General features: G+C 48.0%; 1 protein-coding gene across 2 annotated transcripts in view; it reads left to right on the plus strand.

Moving 5' to 3' along the window:
* TSPAN5 (tetraspanin 5) overlaps nt 1-21855 on the plus strand; it is a 176058-nt gene that overhangs the window by 146726 nt on the left and 7477 nt on the right. The window contains exons 3-7 of one of the 2 annotated variants that reach the window (XM_045997273.1): nt 11897-12043; nt 15871-16041; nt 18750-18875; nt 20968-21015; nt 21112-21228. In XM_045997273.1, the coding sequence (XP_045853229.1) occupies nt 11897-12043; nt 15871-16041; nt 18750-18875; nt 20968-21015; nt 21112-21228 (609 nt within the window). The remainder of the gene's footprint in view (nt 1-11896; nt 12044-15870; nt 16042-18749; nt 18876-20967; nt 21016-21111; nt 21229-21855) is intronic. The other variant, XM_045997275.1, reaches the window with a different exon arrangement.

Raw genomic sequence — 21855 nt, forward strand, 5'->3', positions numbered from 1 at the left:
GCCTGTTTAAAGTCACTGCTGTCACCCCACGCCCCTGCCCTCTCTCCCCTGCTTCCCTGTGTTTTTCTCCTACGTGTTTTCATAGAATCGAGCACTTCCACGCCAGCAAGGGCATTGCTCTCGCACGCCACTAGAAAAAGCAGCTCCGCGAGGGCAAAGACTTTTGTTTACTGCTACACTCCAGTACCCACAGCATTGGCACAGAGTTGGTGTTCAAAAAATACTGCTTCTGAAACAGTGAATGACCAAACGAATGATGAAAGCATTCTCTGAAACCGTGGCGATTTTGTGGCCTGTGGCGTTCAGTTAGAGAGGTGTGATGTTGCCTCGGATCTCTCGCCAGCGGACAGTGGGGACAGATCTTCCTGCCTGAGAGTGAGCAGAGTTACATGTGGCTGTGATGTCTGATCGATAGCGGGACAGTGTTACGAACAACAACACAGCCCCTAATTCGGGATGTTGGGGAAGAAAATTATCCTTTATTTCTGGCATAAAAATGGGAATCAATATGTGATTGTCCTGTTTGGTGGGAAAACGAGGGGTGCCGTGCCTTCTCCATTTTGCCCAGCACGTATGCTGGTTCCTTAGCGTTTAGGTGGGGGTGAGAGGCAGAGTGCTCCTTCACCAGCAATCGCAGGTTGGGGTGCTGCCTGCAGCATCAGCGAGAGCCAGGAGGAGCCTCCACTTTTCTGAGTAGGAAGAGCGTCTGTCACTGGCCAGGCCTGTGGCTCCTCCTGCCCTCCCAATGCAGCCACCTGCTGTCTGGGCCAAGGGTACATCCAGCTGGCTTTGTGGGGCCTGAAAACACCTTGCAGGCAGGGGTCCTGTGCCCTTTCCCGCTCAGTTCTGGCTGCGTGTTGCCTACGCTGCTGGGGCTGAGAAGATGTCTGTGAGCAAATGAGTGAGACCGTGCAGAGGAGCTTTATATGCCCTAAAGACGGCACAGGAAAAGGTAGCTCTTCCTGAAGGGGTTTCGCTTTCACTTCTGTCTCTGTGGATCCTTAGGGTTAAACTTTTAGAGAACGATGACCTATTCTTTTGGAGGTGGGGAAACTGAGGCCCAGAGGGGTTACACTGGAAGTCTGGCCTCCCCCTGTAGGCCGGGCCCCAGCCCTCCCCACCCTCCTTTTCGCTCATCCTGCTCTGGCTCCAGTGGGGGAGCGGGCTAGAGGGAAAGTCAGTGGCTGTTCTGAGCCCAAAGGGGAATGGGAATTAGAAGAGCTCTGGCCTGTACTGCTTTTCTCTGGGGGCTTTCCTGGGGATGGACAAGGAAGATTCTCTCTTCTGGAGGCTTTCCCCTGACCACTGCCTTGCTCTGAGTCTCATTTCAGAACCTTCCAGTTGCTTCTTGTCACAGTCATTGACAAGATTGTTTTCCAAGACTCACCTTGGAAAACTGCCCCAATTTTCCCAGGAAGGAAAATCTGAGACCATGAGATTCAGTGCTTCGGGCCATTCATGGTGGTGGCCGTCAAGTCTCCATATCCAGAGGGAGGCTGTAGGGGTAGGGGGTTCCCCCGATATCTGGAACAGAACACTACACGCTTTGGCTTGGAAACTACTCTTAAGGAGCTGCTTCTGAGATGCTGAAAATCCTTTGAAGATGGCATCCCATTGGTGGAAGTACAATGAGTTAGTCCACATCTCTCTCTGTTACCCAAGTCATTCTCTTGAGTTTTCTGTTGTAGTCCCTAATCTGAAAATGGACCAGCTCTTGCTCAGTACCTGCAAAGTTAGCACGCAAGTTGATATGTTGTAACCACTACTTTTTCCTTTGGTGTGTCTGTGTAAACCTTTTTCAGAGGGGTTTCTCAGGAATGAAATTGAGGGGGGTCAAAAATTCCATGACTTTGTTGTTCCCTCTCAGGTATCATAGTCCTACTTTCATGCTAAGGCACAAGTCCAGGCCCAGATGAGTTGGATGGTGATCAAAACTCCAACCCTGATGTTGGGTTCCAATGTTCTCCCTCACCCAACTCCATCTGCCTTGGGCCCCTGACGAGGGAAGCAGGGTGAGGCCTTTGCCCCCGGCTTCCTCCTGTCACCCCTCCCCCACGTGCCAGATGTTCCTCTGCCCACTTCCTGCTGGAGCTGAAGTGTGGGTGGGGCTGGGCTCTTGGGACCTGGCAGACGGTGTAGGGGATGATACCTTGGTCTTTTTGAAGCTTCCCTGCCGAGTCCCTCTGTTTGGTGGTTCCCTTGAGCTTGGTGGCTGTGTCTACTCCAAGTGGCTGCCTAGTTCCCCAGCTCAGACCTGACCGTCTTCCTCGGCCTGCACTCGTCTGCACTCTGCCTTCTAAGGTTTCCTGTTCTTACCCCCAGCTGCCTCTCCCTGGGCACACTCATGTGGGGGTGAGGCCAGTGCCACCAAAAATAGCCCTCGCCTGCCTGCCCTGGAGCTCCTCTTTTCTTCTCGGGCAGGCTGGCCTAGTCACTGTGTCTCAGAGCTCCCCCAGTAGGCCTCTTGAAACTCCTCACCAGGTTTAAGGTAAAAAGCAAGCTGCCGGGGAGTGGTGGTGCACAGCACGGCAGCCACTTTCTCTAGAGAAAGGAAGTTCTCTCACTATTTTCTCCCCTATGCCATTTCTGTCCGCTTGATTTTGCTGAGGTGTGCGGGGAGAGAGAAGTGCCTCTTGGCCTGTGGGGGGTGGCAGCGATGGGGGGAGGCCTTTGTCTCCTACTTACTTGGGTTTTCAGAGGGTGATCAGGGAAGTCCAGGGCCAAAAATATCATTTTAACATGTTACCTATCTTAATATTTTAGACACAGATACACGATGTTCTTTTGAAAATGAGAACCTTTATACCCACTGCTGCTTGCTTTTTTCAGACAGTAGAGCGTCATGGGAGTGGGGTAGGTCGGCAGTAGACCACTCTGGGATCAGCTGTCCTGGGCTGGAAACTCTGCTGTGTCACTTTCTCACCCTGGCGAGCTGGCAGGTTGCCCATCTCTGAGTCTGTTTCCTGCCGCGGACAGCTGTCCTGCCTGGTAGGCTTGTGGTGAGGGTGACTTAAGCTAGGTAGCCCAGTGCCAGCCACAGTGTGTGCTCAGTAGCGTAGCCCTTTTCTAGCCCACCTGGATCACCCCAGAGCCGGCCAGCTGCTTCCATGACATCACCTGCTGCCCAGGTTGTGAGCTAAGTACACAAATGACCGGGGCCTTCTGCTGCTCAGAACGCCCTCATTCAAACCCAGCTCCAGCCTGCCCACCCGTTAGCCTGCCCTCACCGCCCGTGAACTCACACATAGACCACTCAGAGCCAGAGCCTGTCACTTCGTCTCTGCGCTTGCTGACATCACCTTCTCCCTCTCCCCTCTGTGCTCCCACAGCACTCACCCTGCTGCTGCTTCTGCCCAGCACCCTGCTCACCTGTCTCCCCTCCAGACGACCACCTGAGGGTGTCACTGTGCCTTCACTCCGAATACCCATGACACATACAGTTGTCTGTCAGCTCTCTGGTGATCCTGACTTTGCTCAGTCACTGAATGACTTCTGTCTCTAGGGCCCTAGAGTACGGTGATCACCTGCCACTAGGCTGTTTGCTTTTTCTTTTCTTTCTTTCTTTTCTTTTTTTTTTTTCCCCACTTTAGTTTGGGCGGGGGGGCGCACTGTGATCAGAGCCTCTGTTACATATTTGGGTTTAAACATTATACTTAGGACCATTCCTGGGTATGTATTCCATCATGAGGACACACATGTAAAGGCATCTGGAAAGTGGCCTGGGAACAGGCTGGATTTCTGAAAATCCAGAAAATTTTTTTTAATTTTTAAATTTTTTTTATAAACATATAATGTATTTTTATCCCCAGGGGTACAGGTCTGTGAATCGCCAGGTTTACACATTTCACAGCACTCACCATAGCACACACACTCCCCAATGTCCACAACCCCACCACCCTCTCCTGGCCCCCCAGCCCCCAGCAACCCTCAGTCTCTTTATTGAGATTGGGTCTTTCATGGTTTGTCTCCCTCCCGATCCCATCTTCTTTCATTATTTCTTTTCCTGCCCCCCAAACCCCCCATGTTGCATCTCCACTTGAAAAGTGACACTTTTGCCTGTGGATTTGTTTCCATGTTCAGAGAGGCAGTCCCTCCCTCTGCGGTGGCGTTTCTGGCCCAGGAGTGGCACCAGCGGGTGGGACTTGGCACACCTGGCCACGGCACCAACTGCTTGATTGCAGGATTTCATGGAGGCCTGGAAGACAAAGTCTCTCCTCCTCTTCCTCTCCCCAAACCAGGTCATGGCCATTTTTAAAAAGATTTTCTTTATTTATTTTGAGAGAGAGCAAGAGAGCGAGGGGGGTGGTGGAGAGGCACAGGGAGAGAGAGGATCTCCAGCAGACTCCATGCTGAGCGCAGAGCCCTGTTGGTCTCAACCTCATGACGCTGAGATCATGACCTGAGCTGTAATCAAGAGTTGGACAGTTGGGGCGCCTGGGTGGCTCAGTGTGTTAAGCCACTGCCTTCGGCTCAGGTCATGATCTCGGGGTCCTGGGATCAAGTCCCACATCGGGCTCTCTGCTCAGCAGGGAGCCTGCTTCCCTCTCTCTCTCTCTCTGCCTGCCTCTCTATCTACTTGTGATCTCTCTCTGTCAAATAAATAAAAAATAAAAATCTTTAAAAAAAAAAAAAAAAGAGTTGGACAGTCAACTGACTGAGCCATCCAGGTACCCCATGGTCATGGCCATTTTTAAGCTGTAAGAAGGGATTACTTAATCTCACTGATGATGTTTTTTTGACAGAAAAAAAAAACTAGGCGACCACATGCCTTTAAGACAGCTGGCCTTCCTTTAACCTTGCACTGCTTCTCCAGGCCCTGAGTCCTGCTGCCCCCACAACTGTACACCCCCCTGGACTACGGGTCCCAGTGAGCTCCTGGTTCTTTACCTTTCAATCCTCTCTCTGGACTCTGCCACGATTCCTCAGGCAAATGGATGTCTTGGGGTTTGTAGAGTGGCCTTGCTTTGTAATGTTCTTTGGGGATCTCTGATGAGTGTTGAGGGAGCAGGTCTGTTGCAGTGTGGTCTTCCTGTGGACAGGTCTTCCTGTTGAAAGCTGCATCTCCAACTCTCCAGGACCACTTTCCCCCCTTTACCCCCCCCCCACCACTTCTGGAGCTCATTTTCTTTAGAATGTTGTCTTGTGATCCTCTCTCAAGTAGGGAAACTCTTCCCTCCTTTGTACTCTAGGAAAGTTGCTGCCAGTTCCACCCCAGTAGGGTCTGGTTTATGGGGGATGGGTGAATCAAGACCCAGTCCCATAAATCTCAGAGGGGTCCATCTGGCCTGGCTCTGGGTGCACGTTCCATATGCCTGTCTCTTTGTTTCTCATCCAGCAGTTGGAAGGAATGTGCTTGTATATGCCAAAGCAGAAGAGCCCCAGACCTTAGGGGCGTATTAATGCTATTTTTGCATTTCTTTTCTGTGTGGGTTGAGAGAGAAGAAACTGAAGCTTGCCAGGTGGCACACAGAGGACTCTCTGAGCTGGTGATAGAAAAAAACCACAGACACTCCTGAGGTTTATTGGTTTGAAACCCTTCCGCAGCTCTGTTTGCCTTTTCATTTCTACACGTGCGTAGAAGCCTTTTCCAAGAAAAAACAGTTCTGTTCAGAACATAGTCCTTTATTGCAGAAGCATGGGTGAGAAGCTGCTTCAGTTTCAGGGATAGTTGAATGAGGTGCTGAGGAGGAGGAGGAGGTCGGTGGGAAGGTGGGCCAGTTTTCCACATTCTTGCCAAGGTGTATAGTGTTCATCAAACCACAGGACGACGAGATCCCACAGGGAGGAGGACATTGTTAAGTATCTGGAAGGTCCCTCCGGAGCGGCGCATCTTCAATGACCAGTGCACCCAGTTGTCTCTTTGGCAGCGGAGGCCTGCTTTCCCTGTTCAGGGTGCTGCCATCTTGGCAACATGGCTGCTGACTGCCCAGTGTGCTCACCACTGTTGACTCACTTCTCACTGTTCTTTTCTTCATGGCACCACTTCTGTGTGCTCTTAGCTTCTACCCACTCATGGCGTTTGCCTACTCATGGCTTTTGCTTACTCATGGCTTCTCTCTTCCACCTCTACTTGGAGTGTCTTTAGGTGACTTTCCATTCCCCAACAAGGACGATCTGGCTGGCAAGTCAGTTACTGCCACCTTCATTAGGCGTGATCATCAGATATAGTCATGGCTTTCCTTAAAAGGGTCAGGCAGAACAAGTACCAGAGCAAGATGGATTCCTCTCTAGTGCAGTTGAGTTAGAGGCGCCTCCTCTGTGCTTCAGTGTTCCTCTTGGTCTAATGGGGTAGTGACGGTAATGAGGATGGGGATAAAATTTCACTGAATTCTTACTTTGCACCAAGCACTTAGCATAGTGTTTAGATTTACTTGAATTATTTCCTTCATCCTTATGATATAGGGTACCATTTTGCTGATGTGGAAATTGAGACTTAGGCAGGTTTGGTAGCTTACCCAGAATCATACGGGTAGTAGGTCGTGGAACTGGGATTCAGGACGAGGTATCTGTGTGATCATGTCCTGTGTCTTTGCCCCACAGCTAGCACTGTCCAGGCGACCCTCTTTCTGTGTTTTAGGATTCCAGGGGAAATTGTAGGCGAGCCCGGTGGGCTTGAGTACAGTGCAGGGTGAATGCTCCCTCCTGCACTCGAGGGCAGCCTTGTCCAAGTGACTGGAGTATCAGTCTCCCTTTTTCTACGATCGATGCACACTGATATTTTTTGTTTGTTGGCTCTCTAAGCTTTTGTCTGATATTGCTTCAGACATGTTCCATGAGCATGTCTGATTTCTTTTTAGACACACGTGGGTCTCCTTGCTAAGTTCTGAGAGATACTGTCTCGTCCCTGGGAGATAACGGAAATGTCCTATTTCACCAGAGGATCATCTCTTAAAGGCTCTGGATGGATACACTAAGAGCTAGCTGTCCGAAAGCCAATTTCTGGAATGGCTAATTTGCTGAATATATTTGTTGCTTTTCAACTTTTTTAATGGGCTGGTCTTCATCTTGGCTTCGGAGCCGCCCTTTGTGGTGTGGTCAGTGTGTTTGTGCATCTCCTGCAGCACCAGCCATAGACCCCGGGGAGCTGGCTGAGGGGCCTCAGACTGTAGATACAGGCGTATAGAGTGTGACTGTGAAGAACTCTTACATGATAACAAGGAAAGTCTGTGTAGTGAATCCCCCCTCCCCCCATATTCTCAGGTCTGTAGTACTTGAATCTATTTTTCTTGTGACCTGCAATCTCGGTCTCTGGCTCTCTTCTGCTGATGTTCTCTGCTGCTGCTGTTCAGAAGACCATTTTCGTGTCAGCCCAAACAAACGGATAAAGGAAGAAATGCACGTGCCTAATTGCTCTGCTCCTCCTGCGTTTATCTTCATTCCCGTTAGGCGCAGTTTCGCAGGATTGTATTTTCTGACTTTATGCACGACGTCCAGGACCCTTAACCCTTTCAGCTCCCCGGGCTCTGCCTGCAGGATCCTTGGAGGAGAAGCACAAGCCCGTACCCCCGGGATGCAGATACCGGGCTGCGTGTGTGTGTGCTTCTCGCTGGAGCAGCAGTGCTGGGTACAGAGGAGAGTAGCCAATTGCCTTTTTGTGCTTTTTTTTTTTTTTCCAACAAGTTTGAGTTTCTAAGAAGTTGATGTTGAAGCCAAAGGGCTGAACAGTCACGTTTACGTCGAGAATTGGAGCTTACGTCATGTATTTTTTGCCAGTGACGGAGACAAAACACCTAAGAGTTCCATCCAGAACTCAATTCATTAACGCTGCTGAGTTGATAGCGAGTCAACAGGAAGGAAGACTTTACCTGGGCTTAAGGGCTTGGTTGACTGGAAGTAGCAGCCAGCTGAGTAAAGGGGTCATATTAAGTCTCAACACCTAGCTCTGCCCCTTTCCTGCTCCCTGTTGGACCCCCAGAACTTTCTTCTCAGCATAAAGTGTGAACTTCCACTGTTGGCCGAGTGTGTGTGTGCATATAGTTATGCACCTGTGTATATGCCCACGTGCAGCACTGAAAGCCTAGTTGATTGACAGCTGTTGTCAGGTTGTGCAGGACTCCTCAGATGCGCACAGACCCAGACAGAACTGCCTTGTGCCGTCAAGGGCAGTGTATTCTAAGGTTTTTGGAGTGATTCGCAGAACTCCTGGTCAGGTCAGGGATTATACCGCGGACAGGATTTTCCGTCCCTGCCCTTATTTGTTTCTTCCTACGCCTGGCTTTCTAGTTCTCACTGTGGAGACTTTCTCCACATGGTGAAAAACATAATGCGGCTGCTGATTTGGGCCTTTTATAACTTCAGCCACAAGAGGGAGATGCCTGTTCCAAACCTTGGTGTGCGAGGAAGGGGATTCAGACTTCTCAGCGGTCGTGAAGGCAGGGGGGTCATGAGAGAATTTGGTGAGGGGCACATGGAGTGCATTTGAGGGGGTGGGCAGGAAGCCTTATAAGATGGGGAAGTGCTCTTGCCCAAAGATGAGGGTGGTGCCCACAGGTTCCCAGAAGACCAGGTGTCTGCTGGTGTTGTTCTAGTGCATTCCTAAGGATTTACCGCGGATGGGAACGTCTGTTTTAAATCACTTGGCAGACTTAACTGTAATCTTAGAGCTTGTATTTTTTTCTTCCGGCTTCTTGTCAACTACAAGCCTTAATGATCATTATTCTTCAGTAGGCGTGTTCTAGCACTTCTTACTGATTTGTCACATTGAGCTTAACACAATTAAAAAGTCCAGTGAGAAGACCCCATCTCCGAGATAGCAGAAGGCCGGGTTGTCAGCTCCCCATCATTTCTGTAATCCGGAATCTCGGCTGCCAGGATTGGGTTCAGCTCGGCTCTAGTCTCTCTGTGTAGTCTGAAGCAGTAAGACTGCTTTTCAGGGGCTCTTGGGAAACATGGTGCAGGTGAAGGAGTGTGGTCTTTTGCTGTTCATCTCTATCTGGGTAAGTAATCCTAATCCCGAGGAAAAGGCAGAAACTTGAGGTTTGACAATTTGAGTTAGTTTCCAACTGATAATGACCTGGGTATATTCTGCATCCATTATAAGTAAGTTCTTGGTCGTCTTTTTCAGGCTTTGCAGAATATTATTTCCCCAAAGCCCTCAGTATCTGTCTCCAGTCCTGCCTTTTGCCAGAGTTTAGGATTAAAAGTAGAATCTGCAGGCCAGCTAGACCCCCAAATGATTGTTGTTTCCATGGTAACAGTAGGAAGCCCCTCAATTAAAGCTGCCCCTGTAGGCTGGACAGAGTAAAGTATGAAAATAAGTTTGTCTGCAAAGCCAAATACTCATCCTCCAAATAAAACCCAGAGAGGACAGATGCTCCAGGAAACTACTGACAGTTGAGATCATGGTTTGGTTTTGTTTTGTTTTTGTTGTTGTTGTTTTAATGATTTTATTTATTTGTCAGAGAAAGAGAGAGTGAGAGAGCACAAGCAGGGGGAAGCCACAGGCTGAAGAAGAAGCAGGTTTCCCGCGAAGCAAGGAGCCCGATGCAGGACTCGATCCCAGGACCCTGGGATCCTGACCTAAGCTGAAGGCAAATGCTTAACCAACTGAGCCACCCAGGCATCCCAGAGATCATATTTTTTGTAGCCTTTTGAGGGTGTAGCTCAGTGTTTGAGACACAGGTGTGCATGTTGGTTGGTTGACTTGCTTTGCCAGAGTTGCCCAGATAATTGTCTCTTTTATCCATGACCTCTTTGTGTCCAGCCATAGCTCATGGAAGACTATTTGGGAACAATCTGATCTTTGGTCAGAGTTGAGTGTGAGTCACAAAAGCCCATTAAAAGTGGGTAGAATCATAAAATGGTCTTAAAGTTGGAAGGAACCTAAACGTCATTAAGTCCCAATGTCACATCCAGTTTGGGAATCCCTCCCACTGCAGAACTGACAGAGGCTCACTGCTTTGGCTCTTGCATGAGCCAAAGCCTTCTCTCATCCTTCGAGGAAGACCTACTGTTATCAGAAAGGCCTCTCTGTGTTGGAGCTGCCATCTCTTCCTGTCACTTCCCCCTCTGCTGCCTTGTTGGGGTGGCGAGGAAGTGCAGTCTCCTCTCATAATTAAGTTAACTTTTAAGAATGTTATCATGTACCCTCCAATGTTGTCTTCTTTCCCCCTGGCTAAGCAGGTACAGAACATTAAGACCTTAAGCATTCACACCTGTATTCCCAGGCATTCTAGGGGGAGAGGTTGATTTCCTTCTAACACGGGACCCTCAGTACTGTTGCCTGGATTTTGTGTGACTTCTCTGGCAGAGTTTTTGTCTTCCTGTCATCTGTGTAGGTGGAGAATTGGTAACAGTATTCCTGTGTTTCCCCTCCCCACCCACACACACCCCTCCCGGGAGAACTCCTAATTCAGAGCTTGGAAATCTAAGTAACACAAGACTGGATCAAACCATTGGACCAAGCTGTCTCATGAAGGGTGTGGTTGCATTTGTGACTTCCCCTCAGAAGTTTGTGAATACACCCTACATTCCTAACTGCTTTCCTCATCTCAGCCCTTCATCTGTGACTTGACTTAAACCTCTGGCCTTTCCTGTAAGGTTTAAATTGTACATTTTAAGAGTTCTTTATTTCTCATATGTATTCTATTATTAATATCCTATTATTGTTTTTAAGTCCATGCCTCCACCCCCCCCAAAAGAAACAAAAACCCAACAAACAAAAGATGTTTCTGTCCAAGTGATCCTGCAACCCTAAAATGGACTAAAACTTAAAACCCTTAACCTCAGGCTTTCTGATAGCAGCAGATCTCTGGCGATGGATGACAGAAGGCTTCTGCTGACTGGAAGTGCTGGGAAGCAAATGCATGACTTCCACTGGTTGAGGAAAGAACATGAAGTAGATCTTTTGTTCTGGTTCAAAAAAAAAAAAAAAAATCAGTAAATAGCTGTGTGACCTCCAGCAAGTCACGAAGCCTCTCTGGGTTCCATTTTCCATAAAGTGTAAAATCAGATAAATACTTTGCATTCTTTCAGGTTGTTGGGAGTGTTTTGAAACAAGTGATTTAAGACTTCACAGCGAGCTATATACCATGATACTCCGGGATATTTTGAGAGTTCAAAACTAGTAAGATAAGAAAATAAAATATTGATGATATTGGGTATTTAAGAGTCTTGTGCATTCATGGTTTCAAAGTAACAGTGGTCCGTCTCTGTAGGAATGAAGAGCAAATACGTACCTTGCATTTTAGAGAAGAAAAAATCTTGTAATTTCTAACATAGGTTCTGGGGGGTATTTGACATAGTATCATGGTTGAGGGAGAAATTTTTGTAAAAAAAAAAAAAGAATGTTCATAGAGAAATGAAAGAACTCTGGGTTCCTTTGGCAAGAGAATAAAAAGGGTAGAAAGCCAGGGAGTAACTCTGGATTTGCGAATCATTTAAATCTCAGTTCTTAAAAAAAAAAAAAGTGGTGAGCAAATACCCCTAATAAGTCAGTGTGAGACAGTTACCAGCACAAACCACCCAAGCGGGCTTTGGGGATCTGAGCCTGACAGGGTCTCCTGTGAAGCTCGAGGGCGGATCCCGAGGCATGGTTTTTCCCTGGAAAACTTCCAGGGGCTTGTGGCTGGGACTGGCCTTGTGTCAGCCTTCGGCATCTAGCTCATTCCTTGTTCCTTAAGAAACGCCGCAGGCTTTGGGCAGGTGCTTGTCCGACACTTGCTTGCCCTGGCTGCTGAAAAGTGACCCCTCTTCCTGGGTGTTGGGAAGTGTGTTTTTCTCGCACACTGTTTTTGATTAATTTGCAGTGTTTCTTGAGTATCAGCCACACCTCATCATCAGATCACCTCTCAAGTGTTTCCTTGCGAGGGGGACAAGGCAACTGTAATCATCGTTCCCTGTTGAAAAACTGCCCCCACATCCTGGTGACCCGTTGTGTTTGCTTCTCTGCCCCCAGGGAGTTCTGTCCAATATCTCTTCCATCACCGATCTCGGCGGCTTTGACCCAGTCTGGCTCTTCCTCGTGGTGGGAGGAGTGATGTTCATTTTGGGATTCGCAGGGTGCATTGGAGCGCTACGGGAAAACACGTTCCTTCTGAAGTTTGTGAGTATCCTGTTCTGTGCACTGGCCGAGGCCCCAGCTCCCGTCCTCCTGCAGGAGGACACCCTATCTCTAGGCAAGGTGGCTCTTCCAAAGGCCCAGTGAAAATACGGCCCGGTTGACGATTTCCTTTCAGGAGGAGTCTCTAGATCACCCTCCGTGCTTCCTTAGTGAAAGCCTTTCCTTTGGAGATTCCTTCCAGAGGAGGACGGAAGGGCCTGTGCTTCCACGGTATCCGAACCAGGCTTGGTAAGTGTAGCCGACGGTCAGCTGAACATGCCGGTCTGGAGCGTGGCGTGGTGGAGGGCATCTGTGTCGATGTTCTCTGCGTAGCAGTGTCCACTCCCCTTTCCAGAAACAGGGAAAGGATGGAAAACAAAAAATCCACCTTCCTGTTGTGAGGGAAGAGGGTGAGATTTCTAGGCAGCCGTGTTAGTATCATGCCACATGGTCCTAGAATCCTGCTCTACGTCATCCAGAGACATTTTCATTTAAAACCAGAGCACATGCTGGCCCCGGTCCCCACAGCCATGCGGGGCATGCTGCTCTTCCCCAGGATTTCTGCCACGTCATCCTCTGGCATTTTTCCTGAATGCCCCTAAAGAGTGTGGACTCAACCGTACCTCAGCCAGGGTAGCCTGCTTCGAATTTGGGCAGCCCTGGTACAGATGAGGTTTTGGCGAATCAGACCTGAAAGGTCATATGTTTAAGCTGCAATTTTACATGACTCTGCTGGGAAACGAGGGATGCTGGTGCTCCTTACAATTGAACAAGCAGTTGGTTCTCTGTTCTGTATACATTTGTCTGTGGTGGGAGCAGCTGGTTTCCCAACACTCCATTGGCCTTATGCCTTATCTCCTAGTTCCCCCCCCCCTTTTTTTTTTTAAAGATTTTATTTATTTATTTGACAGAGAGAGATCACAAGTAGGCAGAGAGATCACAAGTAGGCAGAGAGGCAGGCAGAGAGAGTGAGAGGGAAGCAGGCTCCCTGCCAAGCAGAGAGCCCGATGCGGGACTCGATCCCAGGACCCTGGGACCATGACCCGAGCCAAAGGCAGCGGCTTAAACCACTGAGCCACCCAGGCGCCCTAGTTCCCCCTTTTAAACACACACACACACAAACACACACAGAGTCTCTCTCTCTCTCTCTCTCTCTCTCCCTCTCCCCCATCATCGCCCACCTAATCAAAGACCAGGAGACCAGGAGAGATTTGCCCCTGACCCTCACCTGCCGACCTTCCAGTCTTCTTGGCAAGAGATCCTTCTAAATGTGTGGGCTCACCTCACTCCACTTTCTAGAGCCTCATCGGACCCCAGATAATATTTAACCATTTGCCACTGTTTTATCAGTTTTAGCCTCCATGCCCTCAAATATGGGGTCCCTTTAATTTGATTTATTTGAATATAGTTCAGTTTATAAGAGTAGTCCCTTTGATATCATTTATTGTATTTGTGTTTGAAGGTACCAGAGTTAACAGCAGAAACTGATTGTTTTCTCCAAAATCAGCACCATAATTTATCATGTTGGAAATGAAGAAAATTGTATCATTTCTTGGCTTTTGGAAATCACAGATAATACGTAAAATGGCTTCTCTGTTTAGGACAAACAGTCAAAACAGGCACAGAATATTCCTTGAGCAGGAGCTACGAAATAAGTAGGAAGCGAATGCAAACATGCCCTTAACAGTCCCAGGAATCTGATGCTACAGGGCTAGGAGATTTGCTGAGGGAAAATCTGGGAGCTAAGGTAATGGGAAATGGAAATGGAGTTTCCTGGTCAACTGAGGCCCTAAGACAAAGGCTGCGAGTCAGTTTCTGCACCTTTGGAAATGGGGGATCTGAGGTCATAGGGTCAGGGCAGAGAGGTTTCTGCCAAATATTTGATAAGAATTTATTTTGAACTCAGTTTTTGATCTCTGTATCGTGTAGCAGTAAGAGAAACTTTACCAGGGTAACTGGAAAATGAACTTGCCTAACCTCTATGATGGTGAGAACAAAAATCGAATTAACTTCGTGCATGGCTTCTGTGGTGGTATTTTGTGTGCACATGCGTGCGAGCCAGCTCTGATTTTTCTCAGTTGCATCGCATGATAACTTTTGTATTTCTGTATCTAATACAGGGAGGGGAGTTGTTTTACACCAGGGGTAGGCCCTGAGTTAAGAGTGATCATTTTTTTTCACTGTCCTTTTTTCTCGATGGCGGAAATCTTACTTTGAAATGATTGGTACCACTGATGATCACGAATGAATTCTCATGAATTCATCAAGAGCAGATAACCAGGAGGAGGTCTATGGAACCTGAAGGGTTGAGCTCTGGAGGGTCTAGAATTAGAGCCCAAACCTTGGAGTCTACACTTTGCCAGGCACTTACTTCTTTCTTTTACCCTCCCCTCCTGCCCACCCTCCCAGAATGGCACTCTGCATCCTGGCTCCACACTGTCAGATGTATGGACCTCTGATGTGAAATGCCCCCCCCCATCCCCACCCCCACAGCCCCTAAGACTGGGGTTTTTTGGAGGCAGGATTAGGTCTTACTCATCCTTGCTTCTGCGAAGCCCACCAAATCCAGGACCTAATCTGTTATGGGTCTTTCAGATGTTTGCTGGAGGAATTAACATCATCTGTCTTTTTCTTACCTTAGTATCTCTGCAGCTTCCTTTGCATCACTTCTCCAGCACATTTTTCTCTCTCTCTGTTGGTTGCTGGATGTCTGCTTGCGGAGCAGAGAAACAGCCGACAGCTTTAGCCCCCTCCCCCCCCCCCGCCCCCTCAGCTACTCATGTCCTGGAGGCTCTGTGGGGTCCGCTGAGCAGCTCTGGCCCCAGTGTCCCCCTTCTGTCCTGGTCACCAGAAGCTTGCCTGGTCCTTCACAGCCTCATTTCTCATAATCTGTTTCAGCAAAAAAGTTGGGAAAGAGTAAGAGTGTGGGGGTGATAGGAAGTGGAAAGAACCGTGGGCGTGAACAGTACTGTTGGTATGACCGAGATATGGGGCTCTTCAGAGTCTTGGAGATGAAAGGGAATTTTCTCCAGATGCATGGGCAGTCACCACCTTACCTGTGGCTCCAGCCTTCCTGCGTAAATTCTCGTTGGCCACGTCAGTCAGAAGTCTGCCTTTGGCTGCGGGTTGATGTTACTTAAAATCTTCCGAGACTGGTATCTACAAAGAAGGGTGAGCACAGCTAGTGTTCCTAAGAAAACTTTCAGTCCCGTTTTCTTAACGGGAAATGATTTTCATGTCCTAGTCACCACCTCCAAGTGCCCCCCCCAACTTCCTCTTTGACCTCGTCATCAAAGACGAACACATCTGCTATTTTACCCCATAAAATAGGTGCAAAGAGGATTTAAAGCAGTGTCTAAATCTGTCTAAATCCAAAAGAAAGGAATGTATTGCATACAGCTTGAAGGACATAGTGACAGATGACAGTCGATCTTCAAATACTGGGATAGTTTATCTTTCATGGTGACGAGAGCTTACTGGAGGTGAGGGATGGTTATTGTTCAGGAGTGGGGTGGTTCGTGAAGCCAGAGAAGCTCATTAGGTCATAATGTGGGTCTCATGAGAAATGCCTCTTATCCATGTTTGCTTATTGGCTTTGTTGTTTAATTACCAAATGGACCAACAGAACCCCTAAAATGTGATTATGAACAATTCTTAAAAATCCTTTCTTGGAGTGTAATAGTCTATTAATGAATCTTAAGAAACTGAAGAGTATCTGCTTTAGACACGTGTAGCAACCCAGTGTAATTACACACCTTTTTGGAAGGGACCGTTTAACTACATATGACCAAAATAGCCCTTTAAACTGTTCTCTGTGTCTTTTGTCTTAGTTTTCTGTGTTCCTGGGAATCATTTTCTTCCTGGAGCTCACTGCTGGGGTTCTGGCATTTGTTTTCAAAGACTGGATCAAAGACCAGCTGTATTTCTTTATAAACAACAACATCAGAGCGTACAGAGATGACATTGATTTGCAGAACCTCATAGACTTCACGCAGGAATATGTAAGTTTAAATTTGGTCTATTTTTAAGTTGAAAGCCTTGTTGGGGGAATGAACGTTACTCCTGGCTTCTGGCCATGCCGGCTGGAACCTACCTCTGATTTTGCCACATGGTTTTTTGTTGTTGTTGTTGTTGGTTTACTTGTGTATTCATTATTTTCTAACCTCCTTTCTGACTTCCGTGATTTATACCCAGTGAAAATGTCCTATTTTCGCTTATCTCAGTTTCTACCAAGTCCAAGGGACAAAGAGCCTCTTGAACAACGAGATTATAAGCGCAGGTGCTGTTTCCATCGACTTCTGCGGAGTGTTGTTTTGCTGTCGTGTAACATGTTAGGTGGTGTCTAAGGGGGATTCTTTCTTGCTCCTTGCCCACTTTCTGGCCATCCTCTACACTTCATGGCTCCTAATAATTCACTCAGCAATAGAATATTTGTCCACAGAGCTCCTAAAACATGCCTATCCAAACCTTAGAGCACACCCAGTTCTGCACAACCAAAAGTTGAGCAACTTCTAAGCCCTGGTGATCTCTAGCAAGTGAAGAGTACCCCCCACCCCCCCCACCCCCGCCTTCCAAATGTTACTAGGTGACTTCCTCTGGCATGCAAATGACGTCGCAGATGCCTCCTTTGACTCAGAAGGGAAAACGGTATAAACAGGAGGTCAGAAATACAGATCTAGTGCCAAACTCTAATTAGCTAAGTGACCGCGGGCTAACGGAACCTTGACCTACTTCCCTGATAGTACAGTAGAAATAACAGCTACTGTTTAACTCAGGCGAGTATTAGGACACTCTAATAAGACGTGCGTGGTTTTCTAGGAGGCTGAAGGTGTTAACTGTCCACAGGTGTTGAGGTCTTTATTTGTGTGCCCTGAGAAGTTGCACAGGGGTTTCTGTGACCTCAATGTTCGTGGCAGGACTGGGGGGCAGACAGAAGCCCAGGGGACGAGTGGCTGTCTCTCTGTTGGACAGCTTTGCAGGGGGAACTGGGAGGGGCTTCCCTTTGATAAAGGGAGGGGACGGCACTTGCCCTATGGGAGCCGCGCTCCTTCGTTAGGTCCTCAGCAGTGAGTGGGGCTGTGTTGCTGGCCTGGAGTGAGCTGCACTTCAGGTGTGAAATTAAGCCCTGGTTCATGTCCTGGGCGGACCTCCCTGACTTGTTAGGTCATAATAGATGCAGGCTCACACCTTGCCAGGTATTGTTGCTGACTAGTTTGCATGAAAAATCTGATGAAGCTTTGCAGGTGGACCTGGAGATGCACGAGCCCAGCCCTCGGAGGGCCAGATGAGCTGGAAGAACATGCGTATACACGTTCTCTTGCCCTGCTGTCTGCTTTATATGGAAATGCTGTTATTTCATGTGATTTTATTTTTCTATTGTGGAGTGTAATGTGTTGAAGTAGCTCTTGGGCCTGAAAGCATGAAAATGGTCAAGGCTTGATGTTTACTTAATTCAGAGAGGGTAGAGCTAGTCCAGAAGGGGAGTGACACAGGGCCCTCTGGAGCAACCAGTCCCTGTACCAAGCCCTTTAGAGACCCACTGACTTCAGCAGCTCATTTTATACATATTTTAATTAGAGGACGGAGTACTGTTTTTTATTTTTTATTATTTTTTAAAGATTTTATTTATTTATTTGACAGAGAGAGATATCACAAGTAGGCAGAGAGGCAGGCAGAGAGAGAGGAGGAAGCAGGCTCCCCGCCCAGCAGAAAGCCAGACATGGGGCTGGATTGGATCCCAGGACCCTGGGATCACGACTTGAGCCGAAGGCAGAGGCTTTAACCCACTGAGCCACCCAGGTGTCCTGGATGATGGAATTTTTCAAAGTTAAAAATGTAAATTCATGTTCTTAAAAAAAAAAAAGTTCAGGGGCGCCTGGGTGGCTCAGCGGGTTAAAGCCTCTGCCTTCGGCTCAGGTCATGATCCCAGGGTCCTGGGATCGAGCCCCGCATCGGGCTCTCTGCTTGGCTGGGAGCCTGCTTCCTCCTCTCTCTCTCTCTGCCTGCCTTTCTGCCTACTTGTAATCTCTATCTGTCAAATAAATAAATCTTTAAAAAAAGAAAAAGTTCAGAGTAGTAACAGGTATATAATGAAAAGTAAGCCTTGAAAACTTGGGGCGGTAATGAGTATGTTCACTATTTTGATTGTGGTGATGGTTTCACAATGATACATATGTCAGATCTTACAAGATTGTGCCCTTTAAATATGTGCGGTTTGTTGTATGTCAATTATACCTCAATAAAAAGGATTTTTACAAAACCATTAAGGCTGCAGAGACCACAGTTTTTAAAAGGTCAGCCTCTAACTCTCCCACCCACAGCCCCACTTGCCTCCTTCAGACACTGCCACGGTTTAGTGTCTTGTTTATCCTAGAATGTTCCTCCATGCACCCTCGCCAGGCAGATCTTGTTCGGACCGAATCTGCTGTACGACTCTTGCCTTGTCTGCCCTTCCAACACCTAACCCCGTGGGTCTCACCAGCCATTTAAATCACATGCTAGCTAGCACATCCTTATAGATCTTGAGCCTGAGTCATTTTGGAAGCTTTTATAGGGCCCCTTTTGGTTTAGTTTCATCAAAAAGTAAATTCTAGGCAAGAGAGAAGGTTAGCACTGGCGGAAGCTGGGTGGCGGGCGTCTGGCGGTCATGAGCGTGGGCACCTGGTCGCCTCCGAGTCGAGATGTTCTAATTCTCTCCTGTTTGCTCTAGTGGCAGTGCTGTGGGGCTTTTGGAGCTGATGATTGGAACCTAAATATTTACTTCAATTGCACAGATTCCAACGCAAGTCGAGAACGATGCGGCGTGCCATTCTCCTGCTGCACTAAAGACCCCGCGGTGAGTGAAGGCCCGCGGACTGCCGGCCAGCTCTGCACGTCCCACCGAGAATTGGGGCGGGAGGGATGAACAGAGTGACTGTTTTCTAGAAACCTGTTCTTACCTGCTCATTCCTCATTGTAGCCCCTAAAGGGGGCATAGCGCTTGGATCTTCCCGGTAGGAGTAATTGTCTCTGACATTAATTCAGCAGCACACGCGGGTTCTTATTCTCAGCCTTCTTGGGAGTTGGCTCAATAAAAATCAGAACGTTCCTGCTGGCAATGTCATCATCCTCTTCCCTCTTTGGGTGAAACAAAGGCCCTTGGAGCTTAAGCAACTTTCCCAAGCTCACACTGCTAGCAAGTGATAGAGCTGAGCTTTAGGTCTTTAGGCCCAGGAAGCCTGCCGAGAGCGCCAATCATTCCTTCCTGAGGAGAGGGACCCGCTTCGGTGCGAGCTCTCTGCATTGGCCGGTGGGGGGTCAGGGGGGGGGCTGGTGGTGGCAGTGACCCTCTGCTTCCTGACTTGGTTCTGGGGGGCAGTGTCAGGGATGGGGGGAAAGTCTGAGGCGAGATAGGGCTAGTCTGCTAGGGAGGAAGACCGCAGCTGCCTGGGCTCTCGTTTGTAACGATGATAACTGCAGTTTGTGTTTTATTTAAGAAAAGAAAAAGTGTTGAACCTGTTCTTAACCCTTTCACCATGGGTTTAGTTGGGTGTTGGGTCACATCATGTGACTGGCATGTGGGATGACTTAAAGTGCCAGGTGCCTTGTTGGAAGTTAAAAGCCAGGAGTGAGCACTGAAACAAGGGGGAGAATTCGCTTCTGCACGTGTCTGTTCCACATTCTTGAAATCAAGCAGAGCCCCGTGGGTGCTAGTGGATCAGTGGCCATTTCCCCATGCGAGGTGGAGCGTGTGGGGCTCCTCAAAAGGCGCCATGGTCTTGGTGTGGAACAGCAGTTCTCGGAGAGCTTCAGAGCAGTCTCTGTGTTGTTGCTCTGAAAGAGTCTGAGAATCCGAAAGGACCGTGCTTGCTCCCCTGCTCTGAGACCTTCCGGGAAGCCCACCTCTCCAGCTGGCTCATGTCTTGATGTCCTGTGAGTAGGGCTGGCAGACAGGAGTGTACCCAGCAGAGAGCCCTTGGTGTCCACTCAGGTGGCCTTGTGCCAACCAGCAGGTACAAACTGTTCTGTCTCCGGCTCCTGCCCTGGGTTAACATTCCATCAGAAGAATTATGAAGAGTGTCAGAAGGCATTATGCCTCCCCTTTCAACTACAGATACTCTGGGTAGAGATCTCTCATTCCACAAATGCCTAGCTAATAAAATCCACCCATACCCTGCAGAGGGGAAAAATAAACAAACCTAAAACAGGAGAACCCGTGTTTCCGATTGGGCCTGTGAGAAGTCAGGGTATCTGTCCGTGTGATATGTTGTTGGGACATTGTTTTGTTTTTTAATTATTAAAGTAATGCATTCTCATTGAAAAACCATTTAAATGATGCAGAAGTTTATAGATTAAAATGTAGAAGTTCCCCCAAAAGAACATAAATGAAGGTAGTCATTGTGTTCTTTCCCCATGGTTTTAACTATGTCTCCATTTTCTAACCCTTGTAAGCTTCCTAAGGTTGTCAGTAATGCACTTGCTATCTTACATTTACTGAGCCTCAGTTTTATTCTTCTGGAATAGAGGGCATATTTTAACACCAGCTTTTTTTGTTTTTAAGATTTTACTTATTTACTTGACAGAGAGAGACAGCGAGAGAGGGAACCCAAGCAGAGGCAGGAGGAGTGGGAGAGGGAGAAGCAGGCTTCCTGCCAAGCAAGCAAGCAGCCTGACGCCGGGCTCCATCCCAGGACCCTGGGATCATGACCCAAGCCAAAGGCAGTCGTTTAACACCTGAGCCACCCAGGCGCCCCTCCTACTTCTGAGGATTGTTCTAATAATTACTTGGGATAATGTATCAAAATGTTTATTTAACCTGGTGCCCAGCACATCTGCATGCCCAAGTATGCATTCAATTAACGACACTGAACAGGGATCTTCTGCTAAGTCGTAGGCGGGGTTTGCATCTGTTGAGTGAATTTCACCTTTCCTTTTTCTTTCTCTACCAGGAAGATGTCATCAACACCCAGTGTGGCTATGATGCCAGGCAAAAACCAGTAAGTGGAATCTCATCTTGTCACTTAGCACAAAGGGTGTTGGAGGAGCTTTTGAACTTGCATGGTGACGCTGTGCTCTCCTCTTCCCTTGTGAAGGAAGTTGACCAGCAGATTGTAATCTACACGAAAGGCTGTGTGCCCCAGTTTGAGAAGTGGTTGCAGGACAATTTAACCATCGTGGCTGGTATTTTCATAGGGATTGCATTGCTACAGGTAAGACAAATCTCCTTGGTGGATGTCACAGGGAAATGATGCCCTGGGAGAGCCCTCGCCGTGACTGGAGCTCTGCCGAATCACCTTCATGTCACAGTTTTTAAGACACATCGGAGGGTTGGGGAACAGACCTGAACTATCTGGTTTGTATTTTATTTAAAGCCCTGATTTTAGATGCTACTATCCTGAAATACCTTAGGAAATCTTTTTTTCCTTTTCAAGATGGAGGAATTGATTGGGTCGGCAGTTGCCTATTGGCATTCCAGTGTTTCCATGGGCAAAGTAATCACTGCCTTGTGACAATCAGGCAGGCAGGGATGGTCGGAAGTAGATCCCAGTGGCAAGATTAAGACTTTCTTAAGAGTTTCACAGACATCCTTTGTCCCTTTCTCTCTCTGGACCATCTTGTCAAAGTGTTAGTGAGGGAAGGAAGCATGTACTTTTCCTCCTAAGCAGCCCCAAGAGCTGGGGTTTTTAATCTTGTGGAGATAGAATACTTTTCTTAAAGGGTCACAAATGGGGCACAGTAGTTGGGAGAAATTAAAGAAGACCTAAATAAATGGAAAGCCATTCCATATTCATATTGGAAGACTTAATATTGTTAAGGTGGCCATACCCCTCAAATTG

The sequence above is a fragment of the Meles meles genome, chromosome 2 (genome assembly GCF_922984935.1).
Source record: "Meles meles chromosome 2, mMelMel3.1 paternal haplotype, whole genome shotgun sequence".
In the NCBI taxonomy this organism is placed as follows: domain Eukaryota; kingdom Metazoa; phylum Chordata; class Mammalia; order Carnivora; family Mustelidae; genus Meles; species Meles meles.